This window comes from Saimiri boliviensis, chromosome 4, assembly GCF_048565385.1.
Source record: "Saimiri boliviensis isolate mSaiBol1 chromosome 4, mSaiBol1.pri, whole genome shotgun sequence".
Classification (NCBI taxonomy): domain Eukaryota; kingdom Metazoa; phylum Chordata; class Mammalia; order Primates; family Cebidae; genus Saimiri; species Saimiri boliviensis.
Genome location: NC_133452.1, coordinates 20,197,920 through 20,210,616, shown reverse-complemented (window position 1 = coordinate 20,210,616; position 12,697 = coordinate 20,197,920). Strand labels below are relative to the sequence as shown.

General features: G+C 40.1%; 2 protein-coding genes and 1 non-coding gene across 4 annotated transcripts in view; 2 read left to right on the top strand and 1 right to left on the bottom strand.

Moving 5' to 3' along the window:
- Positions 1–12,697, top strand: part of PCMT1 (protein-L-isoaspartate (D-aspartate) O-methyltransferase) — a 43,473-nt gene that overhangs the window by 1,523 nt on the left and 29,253 nt on the right. The window lies entirely within an intron of this gene.
- LRP11 (LDL receptor related protein 11) overlaps positions 5,787–12,697 on the bottom strand; it is a 90,214-nt gene continuing 83,303 nt past the window's right edge. The window contains exon 7 of the mRNA XM_074397283.1: positions 5,787–9,906. Within this exon, the coding sequence (XP_074253384.1) occupies positions 9,722–9,906 (185 nt within the window). The 3' untranslated portion in view covers positions 5,787–9,721. The remainder of the gene's footprint in view (positions 9,907–12,697) is intronic.
- Positions 8,303–8,443, top strand: LOC120363350 (U4 spliceosomal RNA). Its single transcript, XR_005578917.1, has one exon. It is a non-coding gene; the product is annotated as a U4 spliceosomal RNA (small nuclear RNA).

Below are 12,697 nucleotides of genomic sequence, written 5' to 3'. Positions count from 1 at the left end.
ATTGTCCCCTGTAACTTAGCTTTTTATGTGTTTGTCTTATCTCCCAACTCGATTTGTAATCTCTTTAAGGGCTAGCACCTTAAAAAATTGTTTTTTGGCTGTGCTCGGTGGCTCACGCCTGTAATGTCAGCATTTTGGGAGGCTGAGGTGGGTGGATCACCGAAGTTCAGGAGTTCGAGACCAGCCTGGCTTAACATGGTGAAACTGCATTTCTACTAAAAATACAAAAAATTATTCGGGTGTGGTGGTGCACACCTGTAATCCCAGCTACTTGGGAGGCTGAGGCAGGATAATTGCTTGAACTCGGGAGGAGGAGGTTGCAGTGAGCTGAGATCAGCCATTGCACTCCAGCTTGGGCAACAAGAGCAAAACTCTTGTCTCGAAAAAAAAAAAAAAAAAGTGTTATCATCTAAACCTTCACCAGGGCCAGGCGCGGTGGCTCACACCTATAATCCCAAAATGTTGGGAGCCTGAGTCGAACAAATTGCTTGAGTCCAGGAGTTCAAGGCCAGCCTGGGCAACATAGCAAGACTCTATATCTTACAAACCATCACACACACACACAAAACAAAAACAAAAAACCTAGAAAAATTACCCTGGCATGGTGGCACTCCAGTATTCAGGAGGCTGAAGTAGGAAGATCACTTGAACCCGGAAAGCAGGGTTTGCAATGAGCCAAGGTCACGCCACTGCACTCCAACCTGGGAGACAGTGAAACCCTGTCTCAAAAAAAAATAAACATCCTTTGTTACCAAACACTAAAGACTCAGTTTCCACCTTAAGTATTGTCCCTCCACCAAAAAAAAAAAAAAAAAAAAAAAAAAAATTCAAAATGACATATATTAAGTACTGGCCGAGTGTGGTGGCTCACGCCTGTAATCCCAGCGCTTTGGAAGGCCAAGGCGGCGGATCATGAGGTCGGTCAGGAGTTAGAGACCAGCCTGGCCAGCATAGTGAAACCCCGTCTCCACCAAAAATACAAAAATCAGCCAGGTATGATGGGACCTTGCGCCTGTAGTCCCAGCTACTCGGGAGGCTGAGGCAGGAGAATTGTTTGAACGTGGGAGACGGAGGTTGCAGTGAGCTGAGACCACGCCATTGCACTCCGTCCTGGGTGACAGAGCGAGACTCCGTCTCAAAAAAAAAACAAAAGTACCAACCAATGTGCCAAACAGTACTCCGAATTTCTCTCAAGTCACCTTCGTCTGTCTAGCACAGATTTAGGCGTATTATGGACACTTAATGGGCATTTATGGAAAAAAAGGGATGACTATTAAGTTCTTAGAGAAGTTTAAAGAAAAAATAATTTTTTTTTTTGAGCGAGAGTTTTGCTCTCGCTGCCCGGGCTGGAGTGCAGTGGCGTGATCTTGGCTCACTGCAACCTCCCCCTCAGGTTCAAGCGATTCTCCTGCCTCAGCCTCTCAGGTAGCTGGGACTACAGGCATGCGCCACCACGTCTGGCTAATTTTTTGTATTTTTGGTAGAAATGGGATTTCACCATGATGGCCAGGCTGGTCTTGAACTGCTGACCTCAAGTGATCCACCTGCTGCGGCCTCCCAAAGCGCTGGGATTACAGGCATGAACCACTACACCTGGCCGAGATGTCAACATTTTGTCAAGCATTGTCAGGTTCATTTTATGGAATGATGCTTGACTGGAAATGGACATTTATGTGCTGCAACAGTGGTATGAAGTATGATTTGGGTTCTCATGGATGGCACATAGGCTCAATATGTTGTAAATATTTTTATAAAATCCCTTAACATGATCTCAGTGCCCTATTGCAGTATGTGTACTTGAAAGATATTTTACACAAATTGTCATTAAGTAATTTTCCACCAGTAGGTTATCATAGAAGGCACTTGGCTGTGACAGAAATTTGTAATCAATCAGGCTCTTAAAGTCTCTCCTTTTTGGGCCAAATTGTGGTAAGCCAAGACTAGATAGATCTTTTCTCAGTGGTTTCATAATCACTTTAAGATATTGCATTACTGTTCTTAAGCTGAAATTTCTAAGGATGTTTGTCAGAAAATTTAACGAGGACTATTTAACATACATGGATGTACAGATGTTGGTTTTGCAAATATTTAGTTTTTTACTAGATTTATGATTGGTAAGAGGAAATTAGAGTAGTAGTAGTTTGGCCTCTTTTGTAACACTTGTGCAACTTCAGTTTCAACTTCTTGCTGAGATAATTCTAGCTAATAGTTTTATTTTTATTTATTAGCTGATCATACAATTAATAGTTGGTAATGTGAAAATTGCAATTGACGTAAAATTAGAAAATATTGCCTTCCTTCTCATTATTCTACTGTGTATATTCTTCCTAAATTAAAGGATTTTAATTGAAATCTTAGAAAAATGTGAAAATTGTGATTATATTGATGTTGAAATGAAAAGGAGTCTGCTTACTGGAAGAGGAAGGAAATGACGGTTTTAATTTTTTTTTTTTTTGGAAATGCAGCTTAATATAATTTGTTAAGAATATTTTGTTTTCCTTTTGTATTAGAATCCATCATAATAGAAATATGGTTATATGATTTCATAGTTGATGCATCATTTATAGACTATTTTAGATTGTAATGGTAGATTTCTTATGTCATGGCCTATAACCACTCTTAAGTAATTTAACAGTGACTTGAGCATGCTTCAAAATCTCCTGGATGAACTGCAGAGCCTTTTAGAACACAGATTGCTGGAACTTGAGAATTTGTATTTCTAACAGATTTGTAAGGGGTGCACTGCTGGTCTAGGGACCACATTTTGAGAACCAGTGACATGTGGCATTTAACATTTGAAATGTGGACAACTGAAGAACTGAAATTTGGTTTTATTTTAATTAACTTAATGAAATAACCACATATATCTAGTAGTTACCACATTGGGCAGCATAGGTCTATAGAAATGAAAAATAAAATGATTTTATGATTATGGACTGGTAATATGCTCTTGAAACAAATTAGCCTAATTTAAAACAACTGTGAGTCTGCTTAATCCAGGGAATGTGACATTTAAGTAATGCTTATATTAGAGTTTAATTTCTACTTGTATTGATACAATTTCAAGCCATGGTAAAATTTAGGAAGGTAGCATGAGTAGGTGAGATGATGTTCTGGAGCAGGGGTATTTAAACCAGAGGGTTTGTGGGAGGTTAACGGATAGGCTTCAAATGCTAGATAGTCATCCCTCCCTTATCACATGGTTTTGCTTTCTGAAATTTCAGTTACCTCAAGTCAACTGAGGTCTGAAAATATTAAGTGGAAAATTCCTGAAATAAGCAATTCATAAGTTTTAAATTGTGTCCCATGCTGAATAGCGTGAGGAACTCTCTAGATGTCCCACTTCATCCTACCCGTGACATGAATCATCCCTTTGTTCAGCATATCCATGCTGTCTGCACTACCTGCCTGTTAGTCACTTAATAGCCTGTTTGGTTAGCAGTGATTGTCACAGTATCACAGGGCTTGTGTTTAAATTATTCTTACTTTACTTGATAATAGACCCAAAGTACAAGAATAACGGTGCTGGCATGTTATTATACTTGTTATATTTTATTATTCATTATTTTTGTTAATCTCTTAATTGTGCCTAATTTATAAATTAAACTTTGTTATAGGTATGTTATGTATCAGAAGAAAACATAATATACAAATGGTCCCTGACTTAGCAGTGGTTTGACTGACAAGTTTTTTACTTTACTGGATGTTAACCTGGCATAAGGGACATAAACCTGCTATAAGTCAAGGAGGGCCGAGTATGGTGGCTCACACATGTCATCTCAGCACTTTGGGAGACTGAGGCAGGAGGGTTGCTTCTGTCCAAGAGTTCGAGACCAGCCTGGCAACATAGTGAGAATAACATTTGTTGTTTTCTCTACAAAACATAAACAAAATTAGCTGGGTGTGGTGGTACATGCCTGTAGTCTCAGCTACACGGGAGGCCGAGATGGGAAGATCATTTGAGCCCAGGAGGTTGAGGGAGCAGTGAGCCAAGAACATGCCACTACATTCAGCCTGGGTGATGGAGCAATACCTTGTCTTAAAAAAAAAAACAAACAAACCCAAAAAACATGTTGAGCATCTATATGGGCTGTATGGACTTTGGTACTGTGTGCAGTTTTGGGCATCTATTAAGGGTCTTGGACCGTATTCCCTGTGGATAAGGGGGAACTACTATACTGGACACTGAAAACAATTGCTCTTTTATCTATTTTTACTTGTAAAAATAATTTAGTCCATTCTCCTAATGCATCAATTGTTTCTATTTACGTTTCTTTTGCATTCTTGATTTTGTCATTTTACATGTATAATGTTTATAGAATTTGTCATTCAGTCAGCTGATATTTGAGTGGCTTCTATATGACAGGCACTGGGGATATGGCAGTGAAGAAAACAAACATCCACTCCCTCTTGTAGCTTCTAATGGGAGCAGCCAAGTATAGTATGTCACATGATAAGTGACAAAGTAGGAAGGGAGGACAGAGTGTGTGGGGCAGTAGGTTTGTAGTTATAGAGAAGGCCTCAGTGAGGTATCGTTAGACCAAAGATTTGCTGGAGGAATTGATACAGATCATGCAGGTAGACTTGGGATAAGCATTCCAGGCAGTAGAAATAGCACATTCTAGATTTGGATTTAGAGTTTGGGAGAAAGATTAGAGGATCCAACACCAAGGTTTTGGGCCTTGGCAACTGGAATGATTTGCCATTTTCTGAATTCGAAGTGATGAGTGAGTAAGCAGCTAGGGTTATTCTGTGAGGAGGGGGAATGTGGGAAATCAGGAGTTTGTTTCGAGGAATGTCAGGTTCTAAGACATGTAAGTGGAGATCTTTAGTAGCCATTTGAATATGCAAGAATTATGATTATTTGGGGTTTTGTATACTAAAAGCATTTACTTTTGTAAATAATGAATTCATTTTCTAATTCTATTTATAGCACCAGTTCTTAGCCACTAGTAGGTGTTGTTAATAGCAAAGAGCGCTTATTCTTTCTTTCTTCTCTTTTTTTTTTTTTTTTTTTTTTTTTTTTGAGACACAGTCTCTGTTGCCAAAGCTGGAGTGCAGTGGTGTGATGTTGGCTTACCTCAACCTCCTTTTCCTGGGTTCAAGAGATCCCCGAACCTCAGCCTCCCAAGTAACTGGGACTACAGGTGCACACCACCATGCCTGGCTAATTTTTGTCTTTGTAGAGATGGGGTTTCCCAATGTTACCCAGGCTCATCTCAAACCCCTGGGCTCAAATGATCTACCCACCTCAGTCTCCCAAATTGCTGGGAATACAGGCATGAGCCAATGTGCCTAGACAGCATTTAGTCTTAATATTCCATTACTTTTCTATGTACATGGGAAAAATATAACCAGCTAGTAAAATCCTAAGAAATTGGGGCCTCAGAGTCCAGAATATACCTCCTCATTTTGGCTTATTTCAAGCCAGTTTTATGGATAGGTACTAGTAAGTAAACTTAAAATCCTGTGTGTAGCCGGGCGCGGTGGCTCACGCCTGTAATCCCAGCACTTTGGGAGGCCGAGGCGGGTGGATCACGAGGTCAAGAGATCGAGACCATTCTGGTCAACATGGTGAAACCCCGTCTCTACTAAAAATACAAAAATTAGCTGGGCATGGTGGTGCACGCCTGTAGTCCCAGCTACTTGGGAGGCTGAGGCAGGAGAATTGCTTGAACCCAGGAGGCGGAGGTTGCGGTGAGCCGAGATCGCGCCATTGCACTCCAGCCTGGGTAATAAGAGCGAAACTCCGTCTCAAAAAAAAAAAAAAAAAAAAAAAATCCTGGGTGTATATTTAAATTTAAGTTATTTAAAAATAAATAAAATTGGCCGGGCGCGGTGGCTCATGCCTGTATGTAATCCCTGTTTTGGGAGGTTAAGGTGGGTAGATCACCTGAGGTCAGGAATTTGAGACCAGCCTGGCCAACATGGTGAAACCCCATCTCTACTAAAAATGCAGAAATTAGGGCCAGGTGCGGTAGCTTACACCTGTAGTCCCAACACTTTGGGAAGCCAAGGTAGGCAGATCATCTGAGGTCAGGAGTTCAAGACCAGCCTTACCAACATGGTGAAACCCGGTTTTTTGTTTTGTTTTGTTTTGTTTTGTTTTGTTTTGTTTTGTTTTTTTTAGAAGTGAAAGGTCTCACATATTTCTGAACCCAGGCAACCAAAACCTTTTTTTTTAAAAACATGAATAATGAAAGCACTGTGGGTTCTACTAACTAATGCCTTCGTAACAGATACAGAAAGGAATCTGTTCAAACGTCTCCAGATAGCTTGGTTTAGTAACATGATTGTGACCTTCAGACAGCATAAATATGTGTGCCATCGCATGTGTGATTTCTTACAGACCAAGCTTGGTTCTCCTCCGTGTCTCCTTTTGGAGTTGTACCTGATTTTATTACCAGTTTTCATCCGAATCCACTGGGGAATGGGATGATTTTGCTTTTGTTTCTTGGCCAGGAATCGCATCGCTTAATCCTGAAAGTCTTGTGAGAAGACATGGCGAGAAACGAAGTAAAGCACACACCACGATGGCGGAGAAAGGAAGAGAGGAGGCTTGTTTTGTTTTTTTAATGCAAAAATTAGCTAGGTATGGTGGCAGGTGCCTGTAATCCCAGCTACTTGGGAGGCTGAGACAGGAGAATCACTTGAAACTGGGAGCTGAAGTTTGCAGTGAGCCAAGATTGCACTATTTCACTCTAGCCTGGGTGAAAGAGCAACACTGTCTCAAAAAAATAAAAAATAAAAATAAATAAAAATAAAAATTTATATATTGAGTTATACTAGCCACATTCCAGGAGCTCAGTAGCCACATGGAACTAGTGACCACCCTGTTGGACAGTACAGATAGAGAATATATCTGCCATTACTGAAAGTTCTTTTGGATTGCAGTAGATCTTGATGCTTGGTTGTATTACATTCTTATTAATGAGATTTTCAGCTGTAGGAGGAGAAAGCTTCAACTGCGCTGTTACAAAAATATTTTTATTAATATATTTAGCTTTGGTTAAATGTTTTCAGGGTGGCAGTATAAAACTAAAGATTATCAGACAAGGGTGATGAAGATAACAGGAGGGTTAGCATCTTATATGGTGCTTTGACACGATTGAAGTGGTTTGGTTTAGCAGAGAAAAGGCTTTAGGGACAGTGGTGTTTAAATATTTGAAGAAATGTCATGTAGTAGAGGGTCAAACCAGGACAAATGGGAGGCAGATTTTGGCTCATTATAAGGAAGTATTCACAAAGCTATCCTAACAATCAAAGAGTTGGCTTCGAAAAAGTGTTTTCTGTCACTGAATATGTTGAAGCAAAGAACAGTTGACCATTTCACTGTAAGGGATATTGTAGAAAGGATTTTGTCATTAGATTCGAATGTACACTAGATCTCTAAGGACCCTTCAAAATCCAAGATTCTGTGATTTTTTTTCCCCAGTGTACCTAGATTCTGTAATTTAAAAAAAATATTTTATTTTTTGAGACAGAGTCTCACTGTATTGCCCAGGTTGCAGTGTAGTGGCATGATCTCGGCTCACTGCAACCTCTGCATCTCTGGTTCAAGCAATTCTTGTGCCTCAGCTGCCCGAGTAGCTGGGACTACAGGCTTGTGCCACCATACCCCGCTAATTTTTGTACTTTTAGTAGACATGGGGTTTCGCCATGTTGGCCAGGCTGGTGATTCCTGACCTCAGGTGATCTGCTCAAATTCCTGACCTCAAGTGATCTGCCCAACCAGTCTCCCAAAGTGCTAGGATTATAGGAGTGAGCCTCTGCGCCCGGCCAATTTTTTTTTTTCCCCTGAGACAGAGTCTTGCTATGTTGTCCAGGCTGGAGTGCAGTAGCGCCATCTCAGTTCACTGCAACCTCTGCCTACCAGGTTCAAGCAATTCTCCTACCTCAGCCTCCTGAGTAGCTAGGACTACAGGCATGCACCACCATGCCCAGCTAATTTTTGTATTTTTAGTAGAGATGGGATTTCACCACGTGGCCAGGCTGGTTTCATATTCTTGACCTCGTGATCCGCCCACCTCAGCCTCCCAAAGTGCTGGGATTACAGGCATGAGCCACCGTGCCTGACCCAATTTTTTTTAATTAGTGTTATTGATTGCATGAAATTACTTGTGCAGTGTATGAGTTTTAGAAGCCAACCACAGAAGTTAACAGTTTAACATTAATATAAAATGTTACCTGCATTTTAAGTTTTTCATAACATTGTAGTTTGTCAGAGATGTAAAGGAATCCAAGGAACAGATCCTCCTTTGAGAAATAACATTTAAACACTATGTATCAAGCTATTAAGGTAAGCTTTGGGCAGTGGCAGTATCATAGCCAAGGAGGTTTATCTGAAACATGATTATTGCTAATTGAAAACTTTTCCCAATACCCCGTCATGAAGACTTGAAATATAGTCAGCATTGGTAATTTTTGGCAGTCTCTATGGGGACTGAATTTTTTTTTAAAAAAAGGTTATTAAAGTATAGAGAAAGATACATTTTATTTTGCTTTTTCCCCCATTGGTTGGCAGAGAAAGATACGTATTTTAAAATAATCTCTTAGAGAATATGCTTTACCATAACTTGCCATCCCATAAAATTCTTTCTTGATTATATTATAAATTTAAAACTAATTCCTTTCAGACTTTTTCAGTACAGAAAAAATACATTGGGAGTGTCTCAGCCTCTACTTAGCATCTGTAATACCAGTCATTCTGAATGGGAAGAAAAAGGTGAAAGTTTTGTTAATTTCTTTCTTTTTTTTTTTTTTGAGACGAGTTTCACTCTTGTCTTCCAGGCTGGAGTGCAGTGGGGCGATCTCGGCTCACTGCAACCTCCACCTCCCAGGTTCAAGCAGTTCGCCTGCCTCAGCCTCCCAAGTAGCTGGGATTACAGGCACCTGCCACCTTGTGCTCAGCTTATTTTTGTATTTTTAGTAGAGACGGGGTTTTGCCATGTTGGCCAGGCTGGTCTCAAACCCCTAACCTCAAACCCCACCTGCCTTGGCCTCCCCAAGTGCTGGGATTACAGGTGTGAGCCACTGTGCCTGGCCAAGTTTTGTTAATTTCTTACTGTTTTCCCATACATGTTGATAGCAGAGAAGAAATATAGGGCGGTAGATGATTAACAGCTATCTAAGTGTTATAAACTAATATAATAGGTAATATTTCTTTTATTGAGATGTAACCTTGTAACAAGCTTAGAAAAAGTTTCTATATGACTTGAAATCCATCTGTAGCTTGTTTTCTTTCTCTCTTTCTCTCTCTGTCTCTCCCTCCTCTCCCTCCCCCTCCCTCCCTCTCTCTCTCTCTCTCTCTCTCTCTCTCTCTCATCACTGCAACCTCTGCTGCCAGGGTTCAAGAGATTCCCCTGCCTCGGCCTCCCTAGTAGCTGGGACTACAGGCGTACACCATCATGCCTGGGTAATATTTTGTATTTTAGTAGAGATAGTATTTCACCATGTTGGCCAGGGTGGTCTTGATCTCCTGACCTGGTGATCCAGCTTCCTGGACCTCCAAAGTGCTGGGATTACAGGCATGAGCCACCGCCCCTGCTTTTTTTTTTTTTTTTTTTTTTTGTGGATGGAGTTTCATTTGCTCTTGTTTCCCAGGCTGGAGTGCAATAGCGCAATCTCAGCTCACTGCAACCTCTGCCTCCCGGCTTCAAGCGATTCTCTTTTCTCAGCCTCCTGAGTGACTGGTATTACAGGCATGCTCCACCATGCCCGGCTAATTTTGTAGAGACTGGGGTTTCTTCATGTTGGCTGGTCTTGAACTCTTGGCCTCAGGTGATCCGCCCGTCTTGGCCTCCCAAAGTCCTGGGATTATAGGTTTGAGCCATTGCACCCAGCCACTCAGGCTGGTCTTATTTGCCTCTTCATATGCCTTGTGCATGAAGGTACATTGTTCAGTTGCTATAACGAAGACCAAAACAATACCTTAAACAAGATAAAAGTTTCTCTCATAGCAATCCAAACAGTTCAAGGCTAGTGTGGTAGTTCCATGGTGCTGAAAACCTAGACTCTTCTCTTGTGGCTCTGTTCTTTTCCTCATCTGCAAGGTTAAAGACAGTGTACCTTCACTATTTCCCTCTGCCAGCCAATGAGGGGGTAAGCAAGAGAAAAAGGAAAACACCCATGCCTTTTAAGATCATGATCTGGAAGTTGTATACATAAATTTTACATATGTTCCATTGACAAGAACTTAATTGTAGGGTTACACATAATCACAGGGAGACTAATTGGGAATGCACCCAAATAAAATTCTGTCACTATGTACTGGATTATAGAGGATGCAGGTAAAAAGGAAAAAAAAAAAAAAAAAAATATATATATATATATATATATATATATATATATGTACACGCACACACACACAAAATAAAATTTGATCACTATGAAAGTAAAGGAGTCCTTGCTGTATCTTGCTGATTATAAGAGTGGTCTGTGTGTGTGTGTGTGTGTGTGTGTGTGTATAAACATATATATACACATACATACTATGACAGGCTAGGAGGATTGAGATTAATTTTTAATCAAGTAATATATGTATTCAAGTAATATATGTACATAATTAAAAGATACAGTATAAGCCAGGCACAGTGGCTCATGCCTGTAATCCCAGCACTTTGGGAGGCTAAGGCAGGAGGATCACGAGGTCAGGGATTTGAGACCAGCCTTACCAACATGGTGAAACCCGGTCTCTACTTAAAAATACAAAAATTAGCCGGGTGTGGTGGTGCACACCTATAATCCCAGCTAGTTGGGAGGCTGACGCAGGAGAATTGCTTGAACCCAGGAGGCGGAGGTTGCCTGAGCCGAGAGCTCGCCATTGCATTCCAGCCTGGGCAAGAGAGTGAGACTCTGTCTCAAAAAAAAAAGAAAAAAGAAAAAGATACAGTATCAGACTCATTGCTTAGAGTGAACCATTTTAGCTATGTTTTTGTTTTTTTTGGTTCTTGTGATTATCTTCATATCTCCAAATCATATGCTTAAACTGCTGTTTCATGTTTTATCTATTTTAGACATCGTATGTTGACCTCCTGCCAAGATGGGTGAGGATTTACACAATACAAACCTATCCCCTTCCTTCATATAGTTATTATCATAGTTTTTGGTTCCTCTTTTGTGGTTACCTTTGTAACTTTGTTTTTTTTTTTTTTCTTTTTTTTGGAGACCTAGTTTCATTCCTGTTGCCCAGGTTGGAGTGCAGTGGTGTGATCTCGGCTCACTGCAACCTCCACTTCCCAGGTTCAAGCAATTCTCCTGCCTCAGCCTCCCGAGTAGCTGGTACTACAGGCGCTTGCCACCACGCCTGGCTAATTTTTTGTATTTTTAGTAGAAACAGGGTTTCACTGTGTTAGCCAGGGTGGTCTTGATTTCCTGACCTTGTGATCCACCTGGACTTGGCCTCCCAAAGTGCTGGGATTACAGGCAAGAGGCACTGTGTCCAGCCACCTTTGTAACTTTGAATAATAGACTTTAACCTCTATTTCTTGTTCCACAATTTATAAACTGACACTACCTCTTAACCTGTCTACTGGTAAGAAAGGATATTAGGGAGTTCCTGCTCTCATTTCCAAATTGATTGACAGTTCTTTTACATTGTCAAAGTTGATAACATTTACATTTCATTCTGAGCAGTAAATAAATCTTCTGCACTTTATTGTTGATTTCAAAAGTTGACAATCAGTAGCCATCATTAATATTTATGACTATATCCATACTTTGCTGAACTGTGTAGTGTGTTGGGTTTATTCCCTGCTGTTTCTTTCCTGTATTACAGACCTTTCTGCTATTGAAGACTGGCAAATATTTTTCCTTTTTTTAAAAACATCAGTTGCTCGAAATCTTGTCACATTTTAGTTTTCTTCATATGTAAATCATATCTCTTGTATAGTGTGTTTTTTTCCTGGAATTTGATTTATCCTCTGTGCCCATTTTCATCCACCCTTCAAGTTAGGAAAAGAAATATTTTTCTTACCATGACCCTAATTTTTTCAAGCTTTTTATTATTTGGGTGGTAGCTTGGATTCTATTGCATTCTCCTTTTTGAATACTGTTCTTATTTGGATCAGTTGCATATTTGGACCAACATTAGCCATTATTATAATCATTTAATTAGGGTCTTTAGACCCTAGGGCTGCAAGCAGACTGGGTATGGGTGGTTCTCAAGCTGTTCTCTATTTCAGAAAAGCCTAATGGTAATTGCACGTTTATCCCTAATTAGTCTCTACATGCAAAGTACAACATCAAATTACTTTGCCGTTTGCTAGAAATATTTTAGGGCACTGGCATAGGGCACTATGTTATTTTATATATATCATAGATTACCAAAAATAGAAAATGATTTAAAAACTTAGTAAATATATAATAGTTTGGTTTAAGCATTTAAACAATTATTATTTTTTACCCTATGGACATGCCCAAGTTTAAGCATTTTTTTAAAACATGGGATCTTGGGGCAAAAATAAATAGTAAGAAACTTGTGAAAATTTTGGAAACCACCCGGTAATGCCTAAGAAAAGTTTTATTCTGAGCCTTGATGGGTTCCACTTTTCTTTCTTTCTTTCTTTCTTTCTTTCTTTCTTTCTTTTTTTTTTTTTTGAGACGGAGTTTCGCTCTTGTTACCCAGGCTGGAGTGCAATGGCGCAATCTCGGCTCACCGCAACCTCCGCCTCCTGGGTTCAGGCAATTCTCCTGCCTC